The following is a 27,090-nucleotide window of genomic DNA, read 5'->3' as shown; positions in this document are numbered from 1 at the left end:
TTTAATTTTTTTTAAAAATATTTAGGTTGACATTCAAATTAGTTGAGGTTCAATGGCATTTAATTTAATACTAAATCTCCACAATTTTCAACTTTTTCTCTTGTGCAACTGGAATTATAAAGCCATTTGAGCTTCCTTCAACAGTGTTTATACATCCTCACAAATTTATTGGCTGAGCTTGGCATTAAAAAAACAAAAATAAATCGGAAACAAAGCTTGATACCACAATTAATATTCCAAAGCAAATGCCTGCCTTAACATAACAATAATTATTATTTATTAATATCAATGTTGAAAAACATATTGAGAAAAAAAAATTTTAATTTATCAAAATCTAACTTAATTAATATTAATGAAAATTAAATATTCTGGCATTGATATTTTATTTTTAAAATAATAATAAGTGTTTGTTAATATTAATCAAAACTTTTAAAATTAATTACTAAATATGTTTATAAATCATTGTTGTTTTAGAATATATACTAAAATATATTTATGAGTATTACATTATGTGCATAAATATTGTTTACGATAAAAACACTATTATTATTTTTATTTATTTAACAAATTAAGAGCTAGTGCATAAGTGAAAAATTAATACCACAATTCATTGTGGTTCCACCTCATGTGAAATTTGAACTTATTTTCTCCGTAAAAACACAAACAAATTTATAGAGAAGCTGAAGCAAATAGATCGAAAGTTGTTTGGCAGTGATGGATACGATATATCTCTTTTATTATCAATATTCACAAGAATACACACATGACATATTACACACTATATATATATATATATATATAGATAATCACCATCAAGCGTTGCAAAAGTCTCAAAGCTAACAGATAAGGTCAGCCATTCCCTCCCTTGGTTTATACATGGCCACCAAAGCCTTAGCTTTAGGCATTGTCAGCCCCACACCTTCATTCATGTCTATCTCCTCGTCATCAACTCGCTCCCACTCAAAACACTGAACTAGAATCCCAACCACCACTGCCACCACCCTCAGCGCCAAGACTTCACCAGGACACCGTCTTCTCCCAATCCCAAATGCCATTATTTTCATTTTCTCTTTCCCGTCATTGTTGAGAAACCTCTCAGGTTTGAACTTGTTTGGCTCCTCCCATGTCTCAGGGTCTCTATGTAATTTCCAAGCATTAACTAGCAGCATTGTGCCTTTGGGAACATGGAAGCCACCCACAGTACAGTCTTTTGATGACTCATGGGGCACTAGCAATGGCACTGAAGGATGTATTCTCAGTGTCTCAAGAATAACTGCTTGCAAATATGGGAGTTTATAAAGGTCAGCTTCCTGGAGAATGGAACTTTGCTCTATATTTGCATGAAGTTCAGCTCTTAATTTTTTTAAGCTATCAGGGTTGTTGAGAAGAAGTGACATGGCCCATTCCATTGTCACTGATGACGTATCTGTTCCAGCCACCAACAATTGCTGCAAAAATATTAATTGTATAACAAAACTAATTAGGGAAAAAAGAATTACATCACAAGAGTTCTTTCAGTGGCATCATTGCTCTCTTACATCAATCATGGAGGGTGATCATTAATATGTATAGGTACCAATCAAATATATATATAGAAGATACCGAAAACTACTAGTCATTTATAATATTGATATGCCTTAGAAATTAATGATCAGTGTTACAAATGGATTCTAGCTTTGATTTAATTATTCTTCCAAAATTTAGTAATACTTTGATTATATATATATATATATATATATATATATATAATAATTTAACTGATAAATTAACAAAAAACAAATTAATTAAGAACAAAACGAAGGTTGATAATAATTAAGATGGTAAACTCACAGCGATTGAATGCTTGATGAAAACGTCAGGAACGTTCTCGGGATCATCATCTTGCATGGAGAGCAGCAAGTCGAGGAACGTAGATCTAGCCACCGACGAGCTCTCTCCGTCTTGGGATCCGTTCATCTTCTTCTTTGTCCGGTGCTCGTCGATGAGCCCCTGAAAGAACTTGTCCCTTCTCTTCTTCAAACCCTGCAGCTTCTTCTCATGACCTCCGACACGAAACCACCGCGCTAAGGGAATGAAGTCGGCGGCGTTGGACGCTCCGGCGATAGAGGACCCTTGCTTGACCATGTCCCTAAACTCGTTCCCACCCTCCGACGAGCTCTCATCAGCATAAGCATAGTATCTCTTGTTGGCTATCATCCTCATGACGGCGTTGTAAGCGAAGCCGAAGAACTTGGGTCTGAGCTCGGTGCGTTGGAAGCTGGGGCCGGAGTACTCACGAAGGAGGGCTTTGACGAGGGAGCAAGCCTCGTCGGAGCGGACATTGGAGGAGGAGAGGAGACGATTGGTGGAGAGGAGTTCAACGGTGTACATGCGGCGGAGGTTGCGCCAGTGAGGACCGTAGGGGGCCCAGCCAAGGCTTGTGAAGTCATAACCGAGGTATTTTCCGGCGAGGAGGTGCGGGCGGTTGGCGAAGGTTATGTCGTTGACTGTGAAGTGTTGATGATGTGATTGAAGAGGGCAGGTTGGTAGCGCGCGTGGACAATCATGGAGTGTGGGATCATAGCAAGGAAGGGACGATGCTGAGGCATGGTGAGGAGGACGCACAACATGGACTGGGAGATGGCGCTGTTCCGGCCCAGAATGGGTGCTCACTGAATAATTAGGAAAGGAAGCATGGTGCCTGAGAAGGGGCAGTTGAAGAAGTTGGTGTTTTGTGAGAATGAGTAGTCAATCTCTCGCTGTGAGGAGATGACCAATGTAGGCACACTTTAAGGTTAAAGTGTGACCAATGGGTGTTGAGTTTTGTGTTAGCCAATGGAGTGCTAGCGTTTTGTCTTTCTGTCTGTAATACTTTATTATATAAGTTAATGTAGTGCTGAAGGTTGATTGGGTCTCATTATTTTATCTCATCTGTTGTCTGTTAGACCCCTTGACTAAGTGTGAGAGATCATCAGTTTTTTTTCATCTCTACGCCTGGATGCTCTCTTGAGCATTTCGTCAAACACTTCCACTCTTCTCATCTCCAGGGTGCTTCAACCTGTCAATCTGGTATCAGAGATCTTTGAAGATGGCAACCAGTAGCTCGTCGGCGATGACCGGAACTCCGGTGTGCCTTTCTCAGCCGTCAGTGCCCGTGTTCACAGGCCAGGAGTACGGGCGGTGGAACTTGCGGATGAAAACCGTTTTCAGGTCCCAGGAGCTGTGGGACTTGGTGGAGAACGGCTGGACGGAGACGAAGGATGAAGCTATGGAGAGAGAGAATAGGAAGCGAGATGCGAAGGCTCTCTCCCTGATCCAGCAAGCTGTGGACGGTCCGAACCTTGATCGGATTGCTGAAGCCAAGACAGCGCATGAAGCTTGGGAGGTCCTGAGGAAGCACAGCCTTGGTACGTCCAAGGTGTTGTCGGTGAGGATTCAGGCGCTTCGGCAAGACTTCGAGACGCTACAGATGGGAGACGATGAAGGTGTACAGGGATACATCTCTCGAGTGATAACTATCACCAACCAGATCAAGGCGCTAGGACATAAACTCAAGGAACCCGAGGTGGTGTCCAAGGTGCTCCGGAGTTTAGCGCCGAAGTTCGACTGGGTTGCAGTCGCGATAGAGGAATCGAAGGAGATTGCAAAGCTCACTCTCGACGATCTCTGCGGCACACTACAAGCCCATGAAGTGAGAGTGAACCGTTCAGTAGGGAAGGTAGGTGAAAGGGCTCTTCATGCCAAGATCGAGCAACCAGGTACTAATTTCAGTAAGAGTGGTGGTACTGGGAGCTCGTGGGGTGAAGGTAGAGGCCATGGGAGGTTCTTTACTCGAGGGAGAGGTAGAGCTCGCAGTGGTCGAGGAAGAGGCATGGAGAATAAGAGTCACATTCGAGTGTTTTTCAGGTGCAAGAAATTCGGACACATGAAAGCCGAATGCCGAAAGCACGCAGACAAGCGACCCGGAGAGGGAGTCGGATCGGTAGTCGAAGAAGGGAGCACAGAGAATCTCTTCATGGCGAGTAGCTCCACTGTGTACTCATTCTAACACTCGTGTGGTCGATAGACTCGTGGGTGCTCGAATCACATGACCGGTGATAAATTATTATTCGAGTGAGCTTGATGAGTCACCCGAAGGTCACCGTGAGGTTAGGGGGATGATAAAGAGATGAAGGTGTGCGGTGTGGGGGACGATTGCAGTGAATTCACACAGTGAATACTGTAAGAGGTTGCAAGGTGTTCAGTATGTGCCGGGACTTGCGCACAATCTATTAAGTGTGGGACAGCTGCTCTCCAGGGGCTACTCAGTGATGTTCGAGAAGAACCAATGCATTATCGTGGGATAATCATGAGAAGGAGCGGGTGATCTCTGCTCCAAGAACAAGCAACAATATGTTCCCATTAGATGTTGCAAAAGATGGAGAACCTTGTAATGACGGTGAGGAATCCAAAGCAGATGAAGAATTGTGGCATTTGAGACTCGGGCATCTCAACTATAAGAGCCCCGATGTCCATGGCACACAAGAAAAATTGTGAGAGGAATGCCCGAACTCAAGAAGAAAAATTCAAAGTGTGAGGAGTGTGTCATGACAAAGCAAGCAAGAACCCCTTTTCCCAGTGGGGTAGCACGAAGAGCAAGTGAATGTTCGGAATTAGTGCACATGGATCTCTGTGGTCCCATGAGCGAAGATACACTGGGAGGTAATCGATACTTCTATCTGTTAGTAGATGACTATAGCAGGTGGTGTACAGTCTATTTCATCAAAAACAAATCAGAAGCATTTGCAAAGTTTCAAGTGTTTCATACACTGATGGAGAGACAGTCGGGGATGAAGCTAAAGTCAGTGCGAAGTGATCGAGGTGGGGAATTCTCTTCAAGTGAATTCCTACAATATTGTGAAAAATATGGAATTAAAAGGGAATTCACAAAGACCTTATACACCACAGCAAAACGGTGTTGTGGAAAGGAAAAATAGGACGGTGGTGGAAATGGCAAAGAGTCTCTTGAAGAGTGGAGAATTACCACTAAGGTTTTTGGGGAGAAGTCAGTGTCCACCAGCGTGCATCTAGTGAATAGAAGCCCCGACCGAGTGCTCGCGCAACATGACCCCCTATGAAGCATGGCATGGAGTTAAACCGAATGTGAGTTATCTTCGTGTATTCGGGTGTATTGCTTTCGCTTTAATACCCTCTCATAAATTACAAAAGCTCGCTGACAAACTCGAGAAGTGTGTGCTCATTGGCTATTGTTCTGAAGCCAAAGCATACAGAGTTGTATAATCCCTCTTCCCCGTAAGATTGTTGTATGCGTGGGATGTCGTATTTCATGAAGGATCTCGGTGGGAACTGGGATGCAAGGAGTCATGGAATGCATGAGATCTTAACTGAAGAGTCGATTGAGATCTCTCGTGGTGCGTCTCGCACAAAGATGCTGGTGAAGAATCAGTCTCACAAACTGCTGGTTCTGAGACTGAACAAACAGGAGATGGAATACCAAGGAAGACACGATTGTTGACTGATATTTATAGCACATGTACTTTTGCATTGTGTGCAGGTGATCCACAAGACTTTAATGAAGCTGTGAAGCTCAAAGGCTGGCAAGAGGCAATGAACTCAGAAATTGCTGCAATTGAGAAGAACAACACGTGGGTGTTGTGTGATTTGCCTCCAGGGAAGCGCGCAGTGGGGCTGAAGTGGATTTATAAGTCGAAGGTTAATGCCCAAGGTCAAGTAGTAAAGCTAAAGGCTCGATTGGTGGCCAAGGGGTACTCACAGAAGCACGGGGTGGATTATGAGGAGGTGTTCTCCCCTGTGGCTCGACTGGAAACGGTGAGATTTGTGTTGGCATTGGCAGCACATGTAGGGTGGCAGGTATTCCATTTCGATGTCAAGTCGGCCTTTTTGAACGGTGACATTGAGGAAGAAGTGTTTGTCTCACAACCAGAAGGATATACAGTTAAAGGGAGAGAACATCAGGTCTATAGACTGAAGAAAGCACTCTACGGGTTGAAGCAGGCCCCTCGTGCGTGGTATAGCAGGATTGACCATCACTTCCGAGAACATGGTTATATCAGGAGCCAATGTGAGCATACTCTATATCGGAAGGAACTAGCAAATGGAGATAGGTTGCTGCTAAGCTTGTATGTCGATGACATTATCTATACAAGCTCATCAAGAACTCTCATTGAACAGTTCAAGGAGGAGATGATGATGACCTTCGAGATGTCAGATTTAGGAGAATTAAGTTATTTTCTGGGTTTTGAAGTGAAGCAAGAATGTAATGGCATCTTCATTAGACAAAAGAATTACATTGAAGTGTGTTACATCAGTTGCACATGGAGAATTGTAAACCAGTACAGACTCCGATGGGTGTGAATGATAGGTCACAGGGATACACTGAAGAGGAGCTTGGTGACCCAAGACTGTATCGCAGTTTGGTTGGGAAGTTGCTGTATGTGAATCACACCCGCCCAGACATCTGTTACTCTGTGAGTTACCTCTCCAGATTTATGAATTGTCCAGGATTAGTTCACTTCTCTGCTGCAAAGAGAGTGGTGAGGTACTTGGCAGGGACCAAGGAGCTGGGATTGTGGTTCTATCGGGGTAATGAGGCAACACTTGAAGCTTTCGCATGACGGATCGGGAGGCTCACTACCGACAGGGAAGAGCACCACAGTGGATGCCGATCGACTCGGGATCAAGTCGTCGTGTCATGGAGTACAAAAAAGCAAGAAATCGTGGCTCTTTTCGACCACGGAGGCGTAGTATGTGGTCGCTACATCTCATCGCGTGCTAAGTTGTGTGGTTTAGAAGGTCATTACGGGTGAATGTGGGCATTTGATCGCTTGTTCAACCAGTCGTGGTGTGATAATCAGTCGGCAATAGCAGTGGCCAAGAATCCAGCGCATCATGGGAGGACAAAGCACATAGATGTGCGATATCACTTCATCAGAGAGCTGATAACTGACGGTGTGATTTCAATCCATCATTGCTCCACCGACAATCAACTTGCAGATATATTTACCAAGGCGCTCCACCGAAAAAGCATATACAGATGAGAAGTTTGATCGGAGTTCACACACTTCAATCAAAGGGGAGTGTTGATGATGTGATTGAAGAGGGCAGGTTGGTAGCGCCGTGGACAATCATGGAGTGTGGGATCATAGCAAGGAAGGGACGATGCTCGAGGCATGGTGAGGAGGGACGCACAACATGGATCGGGAGATGGCGCTGCTCCGCCCGTAATGGGTGCTCACCGAATAATTAGGAAAGGAAGCATGGTGCCCGAGAAGGGCAGTTGAAGAAGTTGGTGTTTTGTGAGAATGAGTAGTCAATCTCTCGCTGTGAGGAGATGACCAATGTAGGCACACTTTAAGGTTAAAGTGTGACCAATGGGTGTTGAGTTTTGTGTTAGCCAATGGAGTGCTAGCGTTTTGTCTTTCTGTCTGTAATACTTTATTATATAAGTTAATGTAGTGCTGAAGGTTGATTGGGTCTCATTATTTTATCTCATCTGTTGTCTGTTAGACCCCTTGACTAAGTGTGAGAGATCATCAGTTTTTTTTCATCTCTACGCCTGGATGCTCTCTTGAGCATTTCGTCAAACACTTCCACTCTTCTCATCTCCAGGGTGCTTCAACCTGTCAATCGCACTCGTCGGCGGCGGAGTAGGAAGAGACGAGGAGGACACGGCGGGAGCCAAAGCGGAGGAGAAGTATGGGGCCATGGAGGTCGGAGAGATGGGCTAGAGCTTGATGGATGGGTGGTTTGAGAAGATGAAGGTGGCCAAGGAAAGGGAGACCAGGAGGGCTTGGTGGATTAGGGTTAGGGTTTTTCTTGTTCTTGTGATTGATTTTGATGAGAATGAAGAGAGAAAGGAGGAGGAAAGTGAGACTGGTTACGGTGAAGTAGAGTTCTTCCATGGATGGGAAGCTTTGTCTCAAGCTTGCTTGAATGGATCTAGTGGGCAAAATTATTTATTTTTGTGTTTTTTGAGAAGGTTTTGATTGATTTTGTACCATTTTCTTTTTCTTTTTAGTGGATAATATTTTAAAATACATAGAAAAGTCATGTGAGAAAAAGAGTAATTTTAATTTGGTATCTTGTGATTTGAGCGGACCAAGTGGTGAGTTGGTACACTTTGCCTCAAGCTTGCTTGAATGGATTGAGTGGTCGAAATAATTTATTTTTCTGATTTATATAGAAGGTTTTGATTAATTTAGTACTTCTATAATTCTTTTATATTGGATGATATAATAATTAGGAGAAGGTTATATACTTATATGTGGAAGATAGTATTTACTTGGTAATTGTTATTTTAGCTAGCCAACTTTGTACAAGGTTGATGAATCATTTATTTATTTAATTTAAGTGTTCGGATTTCAGAAACCTCACATTTTCACATTTTCACGATTATGTTTACAAACTTATTATGGTTAAAGTAAAACTTTATTGTTTCAACTTATGGTTTTTATATTCCCAATAGATAATCCGACTTTATGAGTGCGTAAAGTAAGAGTGAATGTAACTGGCAATATGAGCAGGATATATAGATTACATTTCTAACTAGCTTGAGAAAAAGAGTGAATGTACACGTGTAATCTAAGCTGGTATAGTAGATGTTCTAAGCTTGTAAACCTTATCAACTCTTGCTACAATATGAACAGGCATGATATTCATAGTAGGTAATCTTGCAAGCATCTTAACCACCAAACTATTCTAAATTCATTCATATTTTTCTTTCTGTTTCTTTTTTCTCTCCAACCTCTTAATTACCAAATTATCATAGACTCACTCTCATTTCTCTTCTTCTTCCTCCCAACCATTCTAGTTCATTGAAGGTAAGACGAATAATCATAACAAAAATGAAAAGAAACATCTACCAAAAAAAAAAATGATAAAAAAAATAACATGACAAATAAAAATAATGGGAGAAAGAAGAAAAAGAGGATGATGATATAGGGGTAATTTTGGTATTACAAAAATAAAAAAAATATCACTTTGATATTTGTAGGGACTGCACAGAAATTTAAGTAAAACTGTAAAAGTAGAAATTTAAGGTCCGTTTAGATCACGGAATAGGATTGGTAATGGTAATGTGAATGGGAATGAAAAAGTTGTTTAATTGGAAAGAATAAAATATTGAGAATGGGAAAAGTGGGATAGAGAATTATATGTAAATTATTTTAATGCCCTCAATATAAGTAATGAAAACTTATATAATAAGTACATATAAATAAATATTTATATTTTATATGTTTATAATTAATTATTTAAAATAAATAAATTTTTTTTATCATTATTCACTTTAATATTAATTATTTAGAATAGTTTGGTGGTTTTTTTTTTATCATTATTCACTTTTGATGCGAGGATTCTCATTCGAATCTCCTTAGCTTCAACAGCAAAAGAGGCTTGGGAGATATTGAAGACAAAGTTTCAAGGAAACTCTGATGTTATCTCAATGAAGGTACATGCACTACAATAGGAATTTGCAGAAATGAAGATGAAGCATGCTGAAAATGTGCAAGACTACATCACCCGAGTCTTGGACATTGTCTACCGCATTAGATTGCTTGAAGAGGAGGTACCAGACAAGGTTGTTGTCTCCAAGATCCTAAGAAGCCTTGCACCAAGGTTTAAGCATGTGGTCTCCTCTATTATTGAAGCAAAGGATCTTAAAACACTATCTGTAGAAGTGTTGAGTGGTTCTCTCAAGACACATGAGTCTATGTTAGCTTTGACTCCAGATGATGGAGAAAAGAAAGCATTTTATGCTGGTTCCAGTGAGGTGAACTCATTCAAAGGAGGACGAGGACGCGGGAGAAGCTCCTTCAGAGGGCGTTTTCGAGGTTGAGGAAGGACTGGAGGATGGCATGGAAGCTCAAGTGAAAGCTTCAAGCACTTGATGACACTAAAAGCTATAACCAAGGAGTGCAATGCCACATATGTAAAAAGTATGGGCACATGAAGGCACAATGCTGGTTTAGAAACAAGGAGGCAAATGTTGCTTGTGAGGAGAACAAACCAAAAGAAGGCTCTCTCTTTGTGGCTAGTTTTGAGCTTGAAGGTGAAAAAGAGATAGCTGCCACTATCTGGCTTCTTGACAGTGGGTGCTCTAATCATATGACAAGTGATCAAGGCCTCTTTAAACAACTACAAGGCACAGCAAAGAGGAAGGTATGAATTGGAAATGGAATTGCTCTCGAAGTTGCTGGAGTTGGAACCGTCTCTGGAGGATGCAGGGATATCAAAGATGTTCAACATGTTCCTCAAATAGCCCATAATCTTTTGAGTGTTGGGCAACTAATGAACTCAGGATACTCATTATTGTTTGATGATGAACATTGCACCATCAAAGAGAAAAAGACTTCTAGGGTGGTGGCAAGAGTCAAGATGACCTCAGGAAATCTCTCCACTTGAAGTAGAGGTGTTTGGAGCTGCTTATGTTGCTCTTGGAGCGAATGAAAAGTCCAAGCTCTGGCACAAACGGTGTGGGCATATAGACTCAAACAGTCTCAAGCTAATGTCTCAGCAAGGGCTTATAGAAGGTCTTCCCAACATCACACATGTTGATGCATGTGAAGCCTGTGCACTAGGGAAACAACATAAGACTCCATACTCAAAGCATGAAGTCAAAAGAGCTCAAGTTCTACTTGAATTGGTGCATGGGGATTTAGTTGGACCTATGCAAACAGCTACGCTTGGGGGTAATGTATATTTTTTTCCTCCTAACCGATGATTTCTCACGGTTCAGTTGGATGTATTTCATGCAAAACAAATTAGAGGCATTGAAGCATTTCAAGAGTTTCAAGCAGCACCACCTAGAGAAACAACTCGAGCTTCCTATCAAGGCTTTTCAGAGCGACAGAGGAGGAGAGTTTGTGTCTCGAGAGTTTGATGGCTTTTGTGAAGATCATGGGATTGTGCGACAGCTAACTGCTCCATACTCGCCTCAGCAAAACGGCGTTGCGGAGAGAAAAAACCGGACAGTTACCGAGATGGCTAGGACCATGCTCATGGAGAAGAAGCTACCGGTTTCTTTGTGGGGAGAAGCAGTAGCCACTGCTGTTCACATTCTTAACCGATCTCCCACTGCTGCACTGGAAAATCAAACACCATATGAAGCACTGTTTGGGAAGAAGCCGACGGTGAAGCACTATCAGGTGTTCGGTTGCATTAGGTTGGTGTTGACAAACACTCTTTCTCGCAGGAAATTTGACCCAAACTCCACTGAATGCATTTTCATTGGATACTCAGAAGAGTCAAAAGCATATCGTATGCTCAACCCTACTACTTGGAGAGTTCTTATTAACATAGACATCTCTTTTAATGAGGATGCTGTTTATGTTTGGCCAGAGAATGAAACTTCCAGTCAAAAGCTTGTGTTCCTTGATGACAAGGCTGATGATCGGGCAATTAATGAAAACATTTCAAACAACTTAGGAGACTCCATTCTCAGAAGCTCAGACGAAGCAACTCCGGAGAGGTATAGGTCTTTGGATGATGTATATGCTTCATGTTTGTTTGCTCTAATTGTCACAGATCCATATACATTTGATGAAGCCGTGAAGAATCAAGAATGGAGGGATGCCATGAGTGAAGAAATGAACTCTATACTAAAGAACAACACTTGGGAGTTGATTGCACTACCAGATGGAGTGAAACCAGTGGGTTTAAAGTGGATTTTCAAATCTAAATACAACCTAGATGGATCTTTGAACAAGAGGAAGGCTAGAATAGTTGACAAAGGGTACTCTCAACTAGAAGGAATAGATTTCACTAAAGTTTTCTCTCCTGTCGCGCGCATGGAAATAATCCGGTTGTTTCTCGTAGTTGGTGATCAACAAAAGTGGCCCATCTATCAACTAGACATCAAATCGCTATTCCTAAATGGTAAGCTAAAGGAGGAGGTGTTTGTGACTCAACCTGAAGGGTATGAAGTCGAAGGAAAGGAAAACTATGTCTACCGTTTGAGGAAAGCTCCCTACGGGCTTCGCCAAGCTCCGAGAGCTTGGTACTCCAAGATAGATGAGTTCTTCTTGCAGTTTGGTTTTGTGCGCAGTGAAAATGAACCAACTCTCTACAAAAAGATGAAAGGATCTAGTGATGTTCTACTCTTGTGCATATACGTAGACGACATTATCTACATGAGTTCTTCGGCCGAGATGTTAGTTGAATTCAAAAGTGCAATGCTGAGCACATTTGAAATGTCAGATCTTGGGCTACTAAGATATTTTCTAGGCCTAGAAGTTAAACAACAAAAGGGATCCATGTTTGTCTCTCAGAGGAGGTATGCAGAGGAGTTATTGAAAAAGTTTGGAATGATGAACTGCAAGGTCATATCCAGTCCTATGAATACTAATGAGAAGTTGCGTCATGAAGATGGCTCGGACGCTGCAAATGCCCAACGCTATAGGAGCATGGTTGGAGGCCTTTTATACTTATCTCATACCCGACCTGATATCACATATGCTGTAGGGGTGGTTTCCAGATTCATACAAAATCCTTCTCTCCATCATTTGGGTGCCGTTAAGCGGATACTCCACTATATCTTAGGAACATTGGAGTATGGCTTGTTCTATGAGTGTGTGAATGAGCCCAAGCTCATTGGGTTCACAGATAATGATTGGAGTGGCTCATCAGACTATTGGAAGAGTACGACCGGATGGGTGTTTTCCTTAGGCTCTGCAGCCATTGCCTGGTGTTCGAAGAAGCGAGACATCATAGCACTGTCCAGCACTGAAGCTGAGTACGTCTCAGCCACCTCCGTAGCATGCCAAGCAATTTGGATGCGACGTGTTCTCGGCGATCTGAATCAAGTTCAAACAGGTCCTACTATGATTTTATGTGATAATCGTTCAGCTATATCTATTGCTAAAAATCCTATCATGCACGGGAGAACTAAACACATAGAGACAAGGTTTCACTTCATTTGTGGACTGATTAATGATGGTTTGATTGAGCTCCTGCATTGCCGGTCTGAAGAGCAGGTAGCTGATGTCCTTACGAAACCTCTTACAACTCAAAAGCATGAGTACTTCAGGGGAGTGCTTGGGGTGAGAAGCTTCTGAGTATGGGGGGCAAGTTAGATTATACTCAGAAGTTCAGAAGGCTCAAGGTGAAAGTAGTGCAGAAGGCTCGAGGCATTGATGAGGAGTTGCTTTTCTCTGTTGCTAGTCACGTACGTGCATGAAAGAAGGACATTTTTTTGTGTGCTGATTGGACTGTGCAAGCTAGCATGTTATCTTTTTGCTGTTTACTTTTTGAATGGTTGTATGCTATGTCAGATGCTGTAGTGTTATGTTTCCTCTCTATATGTAGTGCAAGTCAAGTAGTTTGAGTTAACAAAGTAAGCTTTTTTTCATTCAAACATTGGCTCGTCTCTTGCTATGTTCTTCTTCTATCTTGTGAGAGTGTATGAGTGTGAGAGAGAAGTTTATCTTTACAGTGAGGGCCGTAGGGAGCCCAGGACATCGAACGGTAGTTGTAGCCGATGTACTTACCGGAGAGAAGGCGGGGGCGGTTAGCGAAGGTGATGTCGTTGACTGTGAAGCACTCTTCGGCGCTGGAGTTCGAGGAGACGAGGAGAACACGGCGGGAGCCGAAGCGGAGAAGAAGTATGGGGCCATGAAGGTCTGAGAAATGGGCTAGAGCTCGGTGGATGGGAGGTTTGAGGAGATAAAGGTGGCTGAGAAAAGGGAGACCAGGAGGGCTTGGTGGATTAGGGTTAGGGTTAGGTTTAGGGTTCTTGAGGAGGAGATCGATGGAGGAGAAGAGGAAGGAGAAGGATGGAGGAGATGATGGCTATGGAGAAGAAGAGGTCTGCCATTGAGATGGATTGGTGTGGATATGCTTTGGGACAGAGTTTTCTTTTGTTTTATAATTATATATGTATTTACTTTATTATTTTAAAACTTTATGTTTCTTAAAGAGTAATTATTTTATTTGCTATGAGTCAGCAAGATTTTTTGTCGGCATTATAAAATGGTTTTTATTCTTTTATATGCCACTTCTAATTAACTCATTGAGTTAGGTGTCCAGCGCTTGAAACGTGAGTTTATTTATTTATTAAAAAAAATGCTTTCTTAGTCTTTAATTTAAATATTTTTTAAGGAGCCATGGCTTTAAATTACTCCAGCCAAATAATGTTAATGATATATATATATATATATATATAAGCAGCCCGCTTGCGCTTATGTTGTGGGTACATGTAAATATATAAATAATTAATTTTATAAATATATAAATAATTATTATTTTATAAATTAAACGAATTAACGATAGATAGAGTCTAATAATAATAAAATTTAGCATGAATTATATTTTAAAATAAGCACACATACAAAGTTTTACATCAATATGTTCTACGATAATATTGGAGAAGAAAATTCAAATATTGTAATAATCTATAAAATAGTACATAAAAACACATTTTGTGTTATTCATGAAGAAAAAAAGAAATCTTGAATTCCTTTTCACACAGATTTCAATATTTTTCTTCTCTATGTTTAAATAGTACAAAAAAACACTAACAAAGTCTAATTTTGGATCGAAATTCAAGCAAACATATTTAAAATTTTAAGAAAGAAAAATAGTGCTTCAAGATTGAGTTCATATTTTCTGTAGCCTCATACCTTTCATTCTAAAAAAATTAAATAAAAAATCAAAGGAAATTAATGAAAGGAAATATCACTATCTCTAATTCTGGCTAATAATTTTCCTATTCTTACACTTATGCCTTTTTTACATAATTTTTCTACTTTCTTTTCTTATACCTTGAGATATTTTTCCCCCTCTTAACTAAAAAAAATAATCTTAAGATGCACCAGACTGACATATTTACTGGTAATCCTAGACATGCATGTTGGCGTTCCAACTTAGGAGCTGATTCTAGCTTCGACTGATGTATTGATTCTAGCTCAAAGTTGGCACAACCTACAGGAACTTTTGTGATGATGACAGTGATGAAAGCGGAGAGAGTGGTCATGGCGAGGTAGGGGGTTGATAAGAAGAATTTGAGGTTGGAGGAGAAGATATCGGAAATACCGAATGCGTGGAGACCGTTGGCAATGGTGAAACAAACTCATAGGAGGAGGATGTTACAGTGGAGTTTCTTGCATTTGTTTTTCTGTTTGAATTTTTCTCTAGTTTTTTTTAATTTTAAATTATGAATAACATTGTTGTCATCATCTCATGCATTAAATGCATTATCATGTATCAATAATAATAATAATAGAAAAATCATAGAGTGGAAGAGATGCAGTTGCGCATGCTTGATGAATACATGATTGTTGAACTATTTGTTTCTAAAAAGTTATTTATATATTCTTACAAAAATCCTACGATTATATTTATTGTTCTTGCTAATGCACATATCTAAATATAATCTTAGCCTTTGTAAAGGAAAATTATATATATGCATACCTTGATTAATGTTTTGAGTAGATTTTATAAGTAAAAAATTTAAAAGTATATATATATATATATTTGCGTACCTTGATTAATGTTTTCAACTGACTGTAAAGAAGTTAGGTGAGATGAATCATTAGCTCAAATAAGTATTATATAGGATGTGTTATGACTGTATAATCACATGTTAATGGATATTATTCCATTACTGCATATATAAATTTTTTTAAATGCAAATACACAAAAGATGGTACATTTTCATGTTTAATAGAGACAAAACATCATTGGGATGAGAGTCAATAATGGAGTTTATAACATATTATAATATATTAAGTGAGATATAGGTGAGATGTAGGTGTTGACAAATCGGATAAGCTTTAGACTACATACACAAATACAGCAAATACAGGGGTTTTCTAAGTAAAATGCAATACATATCAGCTTCGCGCTAATGCTTTAGGTATATGTAGACATATAAATAGTTGTTTTTTTTTTAATAAATTAAAGGACTTAAAAATAAATAGGGTCTAATAATAATAAAATTTCACATGGATTTTATTTTATAATAACACACACAAAAAATTTGTCAATAATATAATACAGTAAAATAAACACAAATAAAACTAAATTTTAATATAGGGGTTTTCCCTTTTTGTGGTTTTAAGTCTAAAAATGCATGTTGTTTTGCCATGTAAATAAATGAAATTGTAATGCATTGTTATTTTTCTTAATAATATAAATTTGTTTTAATGGTTTGTTCATTATTTTTTTTATTACTCACTTGATTTTTTTTTGTTGATTTTGAGGTCCTTCAGAGGAAAGCTCTACTATTAACTTGATGCTAAGAAATACAAAATTAATGCAATTAAGCTACTATGATGATTTTATAAGCTGTGTTTGATATCATCATCTTCCTCTTTGAAACTATTAAAACTAAAGTTATCGGGATTGCTTTTGTATATTTTTTTATTTATCTATGGTATGTCTTTTGATTTTTTTTTTTTTTTCAATTTCCATGATACTCTTCTCTTATAAAAAAAAATGAATGTTTTTTTTAACTATTTTTGTATCTACTAAATTTGGTTATGTTAACTATTTTGTACATCTTAAATAATTTTACAATATAACTATATAATGAATAAATACAAACAATATATCAAAAACATCAATATATACTAATAACATATAAATAATTTTCTTTATATATATATATATATATATGTAAATATATAATATTATATTACATAATGAAGCAGTTGGAGAAACCAACTTATGTTAGACTCTTATAATTTTTTTGGCAATGAATAGGTGAAAAGATGATTAAATTTAGGTAATAATGCGACAAATACTCTGAATGATTTGTTTATGATAGTGTTAGTTAATTAAAATAGAAATATGTGTTAATATTTATATATAAATAGTCTATTCTTTATAGGTTACTATATAAATAGTTAGAAGTAATGAAAATAAACTTGTAATTTCAAAAAAATAATAATAATAACAACTAAACTTGAAATAAGAGCAGGAATTGATTTCTTTTTCAAGAAGTTTTTATATTTAAAAAAAAACTGATTCATTAATTTCATGTATGATTATTTTTTAATGTATATTTGAAGCGGTAATTATTTAAAAAGATGAAAGAAAAAATCAAATAAATAATCAATAAAAAAATGAGAAAGTATAATGCCACATAAATACTAATTTTGCAATTATTATTTTAGAGAAAGAGAGTGTGTGTGTTTATGTATGTCTGTTAATATTTTTTTTAAAAATAAATTATTAAAAGCTGCTATCTGTTTTTTATTCAATATATATATATACATATATTCATTTATTAAGTTTCTTTTTCTTCACATTGTGTTTTCTTAGGATTTCAAAATTGAAATTAATTTTCCGAATTATTATAATTTATGTTATCAATTTATTCTAATTATATGAAATTTTTTTTATCTTTTTAGTTTTATTTTACAATACTTTTCCTCTATTTTCAAAGGTTGCGGAAGAGTCCTTCACATAATATTGTTTTACATTCCAAATATTTTGGGATCTTAAAAGTAAAGACAATAATTATTCTTGTATCTACAAATAATTAAATATACAAATAAATAAAAATAGAGAGAATATCATGGGATAAGAAATCAAAATAAATAAATAAAAAAATTTATTAGTTTTATTCTCCTTCTCCGTTGCATCTAAAAGAAAAAACAAAAAACCAACTCAAATTTTGAAAAAATATTTAAAAAGAATATATTTATGGAAAAAATGGTCTTTGCAATCTTCTCTCCAATCTAGGACTTGTAGACAAAAATAAAATAACAAAATAAAATATTGAATCAAAATTTAATGGGGAGAAAGACAAATTAAAAAAAATTCATAAAAAGGGTACCTTTTTTAGTTTTTTTTCTCTAATATCCTACCTCGGTGAATAAAACCAAAACAAAATTAAAAATTCAAATAAAAAAATAAAGATAAATAATAACTTTCTTTGTAGTATTTTCTCAGGTGAATTAAAACATGAAATCAATTATATTTGGATGAATCATCCAAAATACTTTGCCCTCAAAACCCAAATTATAACTTATACTTTTGAGTTAAAACCTAAGTTAAAACCAATTCACCTCCACTTGAGAACGGCCGAAACACGTAGGTCGATCGTACCCGGCAGACATTGACGTTGAGTTGATGTTAACAATCGTCGGTGATGGTGATGGGTGATGGTGCTGGCAACGGTAGATCTGGAGGCAGATCTGGTGTGACATGGTGAAATCGACGCGGTAGTGTGACCGGAGGAAAAAAAAAGAGATCTGGTGGTGTAGGTAGGCCGCCGACATATCTGGTGCGGTGCAGTGAGAGCAGTAGATCTGGCGGCAAATCAGGTGAGGCATGGTGAGATCCGGCAGCGTTGACCGGAGAAGAAAGAGGGTGGGCGGAAAGAAGAATTGCGCAAGGAGATCTGGTCTGGATAAAGAAAGAGGATCAAGGGAAAAGTAGGGAGAGAGAGAGGGAAGAAGGTTTGGAATTCATTTTGTACCGTCGGAGAAGTTGGAGAGATCTTCTCCTCTTCATAGGGCATTTATTGAGTATAAAGAAAGAAAAAAAAAAAAGAGAAGGGGAAAGCTTTGGAAAGTCCTAGAATTTAATGTTTTTACAATAAAAGAGGCATGAATATGGACAATAATGATGAAGAAATGGACCCTTAATTTTTTTTTTTTCATATTTGGAAGAGGTTAGGATTGGTTCTTCTACAGACCATTAAACCCTTAATTTTAAGTTCACCATGTATCAGTTTTTAAGATCATCAATGAATAGAATTAATACATAGTATAGATATTTAAATGCGAATTTAAAACCACTAGCTTAGTTAGTTAGTTATTAATAAGCATCCTTAAATTTGAATTCTATAGACGTTTACATAATAGTTGTTCATCTACTTTGTAAACTTTTTTCATTATACAATATATATATATATATATATATATATATATATATATATAGTTTCAAGGGGAGATGCCACATTAATTACAATAGTTAAATTATGATCTAATCATTGTTCTAAAGGCATCTCTATATTTGAAATTTAACTATTGTCAAGCCCAAAACCCCGGTTCGTTAGACCCGGTGCGGCAACATACAGCCGCACACCATAGTGCATAGCACAATAGGCATGCAAAGCCTCAGAATGTACTACAAAATAGAATATATAATCTAACAATAATATAAGTTTCAAAAGTCAAGTTTCGTAATATATAAAACTTCTAGAATACAAATCTTAGAGTTTATAAAACAGACAAAGATTTGATCTCAACTTGCTCCCTCCCAGTATGTTATTAACTTCTGATCTGAAAAAAAATTCAACAACCAGATTATCAGCTTGACAACCTAGTAAGTAACCTACTAAATTCAAAAACATAAGCAAATCATATCGGATATACAAATATTTATGAAAATATAATTCACAAAATCAAAGCGATTAAAAAAAATATGATTTAATAACAATCAAAGATATATATATATATATATATATATATACATCTCTCAATTACTATGGCCGAAAAAAATATCAGAGATCATTTATTTAAACTCTGTGACCTCAACAAATTTTCAGAGCTCATTTATTTGCCCTCGGTGACCCGAGCTAGTTTATCAGAAGTCGTTATTCTCCATCGACGGAACGGTATGAAATTATAATTTTTTTATCAGAGTCAGAGGTTTATGTCGACATGGTCAATGTTTAACCCTCATTGACAGAGTTAGTGCCTAGTTAATTGGAGACTAAACGGATTTATGTCAAAATAACTTTGTTATCTGAAAACCAAATAGAATATCAGAATTTCAAACATGTCAGAATTTGTAGAATAATTTTCTAAGCAAAAAATATCAATATACACATGATCCCATTATTTTTATAGCGAAAGCAATCCAGTTATATTCAAAATAATTAACAAGCTTAATAGATCAAAGGTTAAAAACATAATCAAATGTGGGAATTAAAGTTTCGGAGAAAGAGAAATAATTCAAAATTTTAATAAATATATAATAACAGAAAATGAATGAAAACCCAACAAAAGATTTAATATTATATAAGCAACCTTGTAAAAAAACAAGGAACTTAAAAGAATAAATCACAATTGTCAGTAATCAGAATATATGTATCCATATATCAATTATAGGTGATGTTACTTACCTAATTAACACCCCAAACAACCAAAATTTTAAGGCAAATCAAGTTCCTCCATTATGTCCTAAAATTCGCAAGTAAGATAATTAGTTTCACCAACAATATAAATTGTACAATAATCATGGGATTGCAAGAAAGATTTTAGAAGGATACAAATGCAAAAAATCAAGCTATCACTCTGCTCTCCCAAATATTAATTATCTTCAAATGTATAATAGCATTTAACCTCTCTAAATGGTCATATATTAAAATTCTATCATGACCCTTGAGTACTAAATCAGATATAAGTTTGTCTATCTTTTCCCAAATCACAAAATTATAAATTCTAAGGATATTAGATACCCAAGGCCATAATCCAAAATTTCACAATCATTTGAGATTCACGAAATTTAAACCATGAATTTGAGTAAACAAAATTTGCAAGTCAGGAAATTCAGACATGCCATTTCTAATAAGAATCTCTCCCAACATATACTTTTAAATAAACTCAAACTTTAGGAGATGATAACTGACTCAAAATGGAACAACTTTTTTTTACTGAGAATGTGCCTTCATTTTAACTCTAAAACCATGAAATTGTCTAACGAATCTTCATGCTTTTTGCATAAATGTCATTTGAGTACAAGTATAGTAACATGGCTATAACTCAACCATTACAGAGGCATAAATTCGAAAATTTTGCAGATCCATGTATAATGTCGATTTCTACAACTTTTTTATATGATTCAATATCTAATTGAAACTCTAAAATGATAAAATAAATCAATAACTCTTCAAGGTCTGCACATAAGTCTTATTCAAGGCACCTAAATTTAAGGTTATAACTTACAACATACATATGCAAAAAATTTGAAATTTTGCAATAAACTAGTTAATATTAAGATCTACAAATTTAATATTTTGATCTACTCCAAATTTGGTCTCTTGGTCTTCCAAAATTAAACAAGGATCTCTGTTATGCTAGCAACAATTTTTGAATCTTATTCTCAAATAAATCCAATCCTTCACATAAGAAGCATGGATGGTTCAAGCATTTCCCTCTAACCCAGGTTGATATCAATTTTAAAATGATCCGAATAGAATCAGAGATAAAAGAATTTCTATAAGATTATCCTAAACTATGAGAGAAGTCAAATTGAGATTCTCACCAAACCCTAACCCTACTAGCATCACATCAATGCCTAAAAAAACAACAAAGAGGGTAACAACCTCCCTGAATAACTCGCAACGAGAAGATCTTCTTGTCCTCGCCGTCGGCACCACCACGTATAAAGCAGAAGAAGTCAAGTTTGGTCCTAAGTTTTATTTATTTATTTTTTTAACAACGCCAGGATCGGGGGGTGCGGGAGATTTGGTAATTGCTAAGGATTAGAACAAGAGTTACATAAATTTTAAATGAATAGCTAGAATTAAATATGACATTGATGCCTATGATTAAACAGGGGTGGGGCTCACAATTACACCCCTAGCTAGATGATGAATTACCTATATTTATTTGATAAAGACCCAACGGCTTTAATATAATTAAAGAATAGTTAAAAGGTTACTTAAAAGGACCGCAACCATTTTCAATGATTAAAGAAATAACGTTGATGGCCGTTGTTTTTTAATATATTTGAATCATACACTTGTAATAAATAGTCATCACCTAATCATTAAGCGCTTCTTTTCAATTGTTCAAATTAGAGCAAATTTTGCTAAAGTTTTTACATAATTTGTTTTAAATTAAACTTTTATATATTTGTTTTCGACCTCATCTCAGCTATTTTGTTCGTTCTTTTTGCTTAACTATTTAGTCATCCTTTTTAACTGTGAAATAATTTATTTTTATTACTTTAGTTATTTTTCTTAGTTCAATTTCTCTTCTTACTTGTTCAATCTAGCTACTCGTATTAAAATTCTATCTACTCCGGTCTTTACTCATTCCAACCTCAGTAGTTGAAATTAGATTCTATCCATTTGAAGTTATTCTCACTCTCGTCCTTGCTCAAGTTAACTACGTAGGTTCAATTTCTTTTTTACTCCCACTCTAGTTACTCAGTTTTTTTTCTAACTATTTAAATTATATTTTCACTCCCACATTTGTGTTATAATAAGCTTATAAAAAGATACGCTTACAATAAGATCATCAAAAAACAAGCAAGGAAAAATAAATAAATAATTGGCTACGATAAATATAAAATAAATAAAATAAAATAAAAACATGAATAAAAAATGATTAATAAATACGTAAAAAAAGGAACAACAACACCAAAAAGGAGAACATGTAAAAGAAAAAAAAAACTAAAAGTAATGAGATTGAGAAGAACAAATTAAAAGACATATAAGAACAAAAAAACCCACCATCTCTTTGGATGGCATTTATGGTTCCCCTCTAAGGGGAGGGGAACCATTGTTTATTCCAATGCACACCAATGTTTGGGTGTGCATTGGTAGTTATGATTATATCCCATGAGTGATACCTAGGGATGGCAATAATACTCATATCCGACCCAATCCGATCCGACCCGATCCGAGTTTGACGGGTAAAACCCGATTTGACCGGGTTTCTAGTCGGGTTCAGGTAAAACCCGACTTGTATGAAACGAGTGCGGGTGCGGATATGGGAATTCTAATACCCGAACCCGTACCCGAACCCGTACCTTACCCGAAATTAAAATTACCAAAATATTTATATAATATATATATATACATATATACATATATATATATACTAATATGTTCTACAGCTTAATAATTTAGGGTTTTTTATTTTTCCTCTTTGTTTGGTCTTGTAATTTTATAATAATTTTATTTTATTTTATTTTATAAAAAATTATAATTATTTTTAAGTTATTTTTTTAAAAAAATATTTTTTATTAATTTTTTTAATATTGGGGCGGGGGCGGGTATACCCCCGGGTACCCAATTACCTGTCGGGTGCGGGTGTGGGTTTGTGTTTTTAAAACCCGTCGGATTTGGGTTCGGGTTCGGGTATATTAGTGGGGTATCGGGTACGGGTACGGGTATGGTAATACCCGCACCCGACCCGACCCGTTGCCATCCCTAGTGATACCCCATGGGGTGTGATCATCATTCCCCCAAATTTTGGGGGGAATAAAGGGGAGGGAGAGGATAATGGGTATGAAATACACATTTTATCCTTTCCTATACATATATAATATTAATATTAAAGTAATTAATGTATAATAAATAGATAATATTGATATTAAATATATATTTATTTCAAATACAAAACACAAAATTAAATATTAAATTATAATATTTACCATAATTGATTAAAATAAATAATGATATTTAAATAATTAAAATAAATAATTTTAATTAAATAATATTTCATGATATTATGTATAGAAAAATCTTATTAACTTAAATAAGTAATTTTAATTAAATAATATTTTACTTATAATAATGAGATTGAATGAACATAAATAATGATATTTAAATAACTAAAATAAATAATTTTATTAATAATATTTCATGATATTATGTATAGAATAATCTTATTAACTTAAATGATTAATTTTAATTAAATAATATTTTAAATATTTAATTATAATAATTAAATTGAAAGATAATTATATAATTTAATACATAATTATAATGTCTAAAGCTAATTTAAATATTAAAAATAAACTATATATTATATATAAATATTATTTTTAGACTAAAGGTATAATAGTAATCTTCTCATATATTCTCTTCTAACGCTTCATATTCCCAATAATTTCTCCTCAAACCAAACAAAATTTTTATTACCATCCCCCTTCCCAAAGTTTTCATTCTTATACCCTTCTATAAATTTTCATTCCTATTTTCATCCCTATTCTGGTATCCAAATGGACTCAAATTAATGAACTACAATTATATGAGAGGTGTGGGTTATTATATATATAAGAAACATAAAAGTATATGTTCAAATATATATATATATATTTATTATTATTCTTTCAATCATGCATGCAGACACAAGTCACACAACCCATACTTTTGTGGACTTACCTACATACAAAGCTCCTCTTATCATTATTTACAAACTTAATATTCTTATGGTGCTAATTACAGATATAAACAATTTAACATTTATTGACATAAATCAAGATGTGAGTCAAGAGTCTCAAAGCTGAAATCATGCCATGTCTCCTCTTGGTTTATACAAAACCTCCAAAGGCTTACCCTTAGGCAATGTAAGCCCTCGTCCTTCACTCATGTCAATCTCTTCAGCTCCAATTCTCTCCCATTCAAAGCACTGCACCAAAGTCCCCACCACCAACGCCACCACCCTCATCGCCAGACCTTCACCAGGGCACCTTCGCCGACCCAACCCAAACGCCATCATCTTAAGCCCTTCATTGATTTCTTCATCACTCCTTCTAAGAAACCTTTCAGGTATAAACTTGTTTGGCTCTTCCCAGAGCTCCGGGTCTCTATGTATCTTCCATGCATTGACTAGTAGTATTGTTCCACTTGGAACATGAAAGCCACCTACAGTACAGTCTTGGGATGATTCATGTGGCTCTAGTAATGGCCCAACTGGGTACATTCTCAGTGTCTCTTTTATCACTGCATCTAAATATGGGAGCTTGGGGAGATCAGTTTCTTGTAATAGTGAACCTTGTTTAATATTTGCATCAAGCTCAGCTATTAGTTTTTTTAGGGTTTGAGGATTGTTAAGGAGAAGAGACATTGCCCATTCCATTGTTGTTGCTGACGTGTCTGTTCCAGCTATAAGCAGTTGCTGTATGCCATGACATTGAGCACTTGTTATTTCAACTAATAAAATTAAACTTCTAGTTATCACAATTTTTTTTATAATTTTGCTTTCAAATTAAGGATAAATATAATTGAAAAGAAAAAATGTCTTTGTGAAGCAGGTAATCCAAGCGGTGGAGGCATAGATAATTTAAAATAAATAAGTTTAAATTTAAATATTTGTTTATTTGTCTTTTTATAGGACACTCAGTACCTCACATTAGTTGTCTTCCACTATCTCCTATTATTGGTGGAGAAAAACTTATTTCTCATAAAACTCCCAAAAGATTTAGACAAGACCAATATGTCAAGCACAAAAAAGTAAAAATAAAAATAAAACAAATGATGTCTTAATATATAAAGATTGATCTATCTAAATATTTTGTGAAAAATAAATCTAATTTAATTTAGATTAAATGTTCTAATAGTACTCCATTCATTCTCCTTGTAACATTGCCTTTGAATATATTAAACCAACTATATTCCCTATTAAAAAACTTATTTTGAATTTAAAAAACTTTAATCTACATTAAACTAATCTCAATTCTCACATTGATTAGTTTACTTCTCTATCAAAGGCAAAACACATAAATAATAAATAAATAAATAACAAAAAATTTCTCCTGTTCTCATATAGTGTAAAACGTGATGTATAGAAAAAAAATAATTAAATAAATACATAAATACATATATAAATACATAAATTAGAGGGGACCATACCGCAATAAACCCTTTGATCATGTCATCGTTGTAATACTCCGGGTCAACATCTTGCATGGAGAGCAGCAGGTCAATGACCGTTGATCTCCCCGCCGGCGAGCTTTCCACGCCTAGGGATCCGCACTCCCTATTCGCCCGGTGCTCATCAATGAGCAGCTGAAAGAACTCGTCCCTTCTTTTCCTCAATCTCTTCAATCTCTTCTCATAACCTCCAACGCCAAGCCACCGTAGCACTGGTAAGAAGTCGGCGGAGTTTGAAGCCCCGCCGACGAGGAACGTCTCCTTCACAATGTCTCTGAATTCCTTCCCGGCCTCCGACGAGCTTTCATCTACCTCGCCGTAGTACTTCTTGTTGGCTATCATCCTCATGACGACGTTGTAAGCGAGGCCAAAGAACTTGGTCTTGAGCTCGGTGAGGTGGAAGCCGGAGCCGGAGTAGTCACGGTGGAGGGTTTCGACGAGGGAGAGGACCTCGTCGGACCGTAGGTGGGAAGAGGAGAGTAGCCGGTGGGTGGAGAGGAGTTCGACAGTGGCGATGCGGCGGAGGTTGCGCCAGTGAGGGCCGTAAGGGGCCCATAAGAGAGATTGGTGGTTGCAGCCGAGGTGCTTGCCGGAGAGAAGGCAAGGGCGGTTGGCGAAGGTGATGTCGTTGATGGTGAAGCACTCGTCGGCGCCGGAATAGGAGGAGACGAGGAGGACACGGCGGGAGCCGAAGCGGAGGAGAAGTATGGGACCATGGAGATCTGAGAGATGGGCTAGAGCTCTGTGGATGGGATGTTTGAGAAGATGAAGGTGGCCAAGGATAGGGAGAGCAGGAGGGCTTGGTGGATTAGGGTTAGGGTTAGAGTTTTTGAGGAGGAGGTGGAGGAGGAGAGGAAAAAGAAGAAGGATGGAAAAGATGGTGATAATGGAGAAGATGAGGTCCCCCATGAGATGAGATGAGATGATTGATTGAAGATAGGCGTTCAACTTTGCATATTCTTGTAGTTGTAGATGGATGACAATGGAGTGGACTTTAGTTAATTATTTTCAAGCTTATTTTTCATGAAAGAATATATATATATTAATTTGTTGAATAGTGGGTTTCGTCTGCATGTGTAAAATGGTTTTTGTTTTTTTGTGCTAAAAAAGATGATGATACTCTGAATAAAGATTCACAACTTAATTGATATCTATGAAGATTTGCTTTGAAATGATATAGTATTTTTAAAAGATTTTTGGGTATTGTTAAAGAGTTTTGATCGTATATTCTTAATATATAATTTGTTTATAAGTTTTTTTTTCGATTGTAGTTTTTCTATGTAAAAAAAAAAAAACATTTGTGTATAAATAAATCTATATTTTTATGCTACATATAATATTATGCGGATGAGTTGTTCATATTATGAAAGAAATATATATATATATATATATATATATGATAATCGAAGATTTTTTTTTAATTATTGTATGATAATCAATAAATAAAATTTAAAAAATTACCAAGGTTCATTGAGATAGTTGTGTTGTACCCGGAAATTCTAACATAATTGCATGTGATCTATATGCAA

General features: G+C 36.3%; 3 protein-coding genes across 3 annotated transcripts; 1 reads left to right on the top strand and 2 right to left on the bottom strand.

The window, feature by feature from the left end:
* Window positions 1–711: 711 nt before the first annotated feature.
* Window positions 712–7,998, bottom strand: LOC120253394 (isoflavone 3'-hydroxylase-like). The gene is made up of 3 exons (XM_039261735.1): window positions 7,630–7,998; window positions 1,831–2,494; window positions 712–1,448 (listed from the first exon to the last, which is right to left on the bottom strand). Exons 1-3 carry the CDS (start codon window positions 7,899–7,901, stop codon window positions 837–839), a joined length of 1,548 nt encoding a protein of 515 aa, XP_039117669.1. The 5' UTR covers window positions 7,902–7,998; the 3' UTR covers window positions 712–836.
* Window positions 7,999–9,478: 1,480 nt separating this feature from the next.
* Window positions 9,479–9,835, top strand: LOC120253383. Its single transcript, XM_039261720.1, has one exon. It carries the CDS (start codon window positions 9,479–9,481, stop codon window positions 9,833–9,835), a length of 357 nt encoding a protein of 118 aa, XP_039117654.1.
* A 14,186-nt stretch (window positions 9,836–24,021) lies between these two features.
* On the bottom strand, window positions 24,022–26,532 carry LOC120253401 (cytochrome P450 81Q32-like). Its single transcript, XM_039261740.1, has 2 exons — window positions 25,541–26,532; window positions 24,022–24,806 (listed from the first exon to the last, which is right to left on the bottom strand). The coding sequence occupies exons 1-2, from the start codon at window positions 26,468–26,470 to the stop codon at window positions 24,198–24,200; spliced, it is 1,539 nt and encodes a 512-aa protein (XP_039117674.1). The 5' UTR covers window positions 26,471–26,532; the 3' UTR covers window positions 24,022–24,197.
* Between the last annotated feature and the right edge of the window lie 558 nt (window positions 26,533–27,090).

The sequence above is a fragment of the Dioscorea cayenensis genome, unplaced genomic scaffold (assembly GCF_009730915.1).
Source record: "Dioscorea cayenensis subsp. rotundata cultivar TDr96_F1 unplaced genomic scaffold, TDr96_F1_v2_PseudoChromosome.rev07_lg8_w22 25.fasta BLBR01000075.1, whole genome shotgun sequence".
NCBI lineage: Eukaryota > Viridiplantae > Streptophyta > Magnoliopsida > Dioscoreales > Dioscoreaceae > Dioscorea > Dioscorea cayenensis.
This window is presented reverse-complemented; position numbering and strand designations above follow the sequence as displayed.

Excerpts from the sequence above, each read along its gene's own strand:
- LOC120253394 (XM_039261735.1), bottom strand. The coding sequence starts at position 7,901 with ATGGAAGAACTCTACTTCACCGTAACCAGTCTCACTTTCCTCCTCCTT. Across the intron at positions 2,495-7,629 it reads TACTCCGCCGCCGACGAGTG|CTTCACAGTCAACGACATAA; the intron begins CGATTGACAGGT and ends ACATCATCAACA. Across the intron at positions 1,449-1,830 it reads TCATCAAGCATTCAATCGCT|CAATTGTTGGTGGCTGGAAC; the intron begins GTGAGTTTACCA and ends ATATTTTTGCAG.
- LOC120253383 (XM_039261720.1), top strand. The coding sequence starts at position 9,479 with ATGAAGATGAAGCATGCTGAAAATGTGCAAGACTACATCACCCGAGTC.
- LOC120253401 (XM_039261740.1), bottom strand. The coding sequence starts at position 26,470 with ATGGGGGACCTCATCTTCTCCATTATCACCATCTTTTCCATCCTTCTT. Across the intron at positions 24,807-25,540 it reads TGATCAAAGGGTTTATTGCG|CAACTGCTTATAGCTGGAAC; the intron begins GTATGGTCCCCT and ends CATGGCATACAG.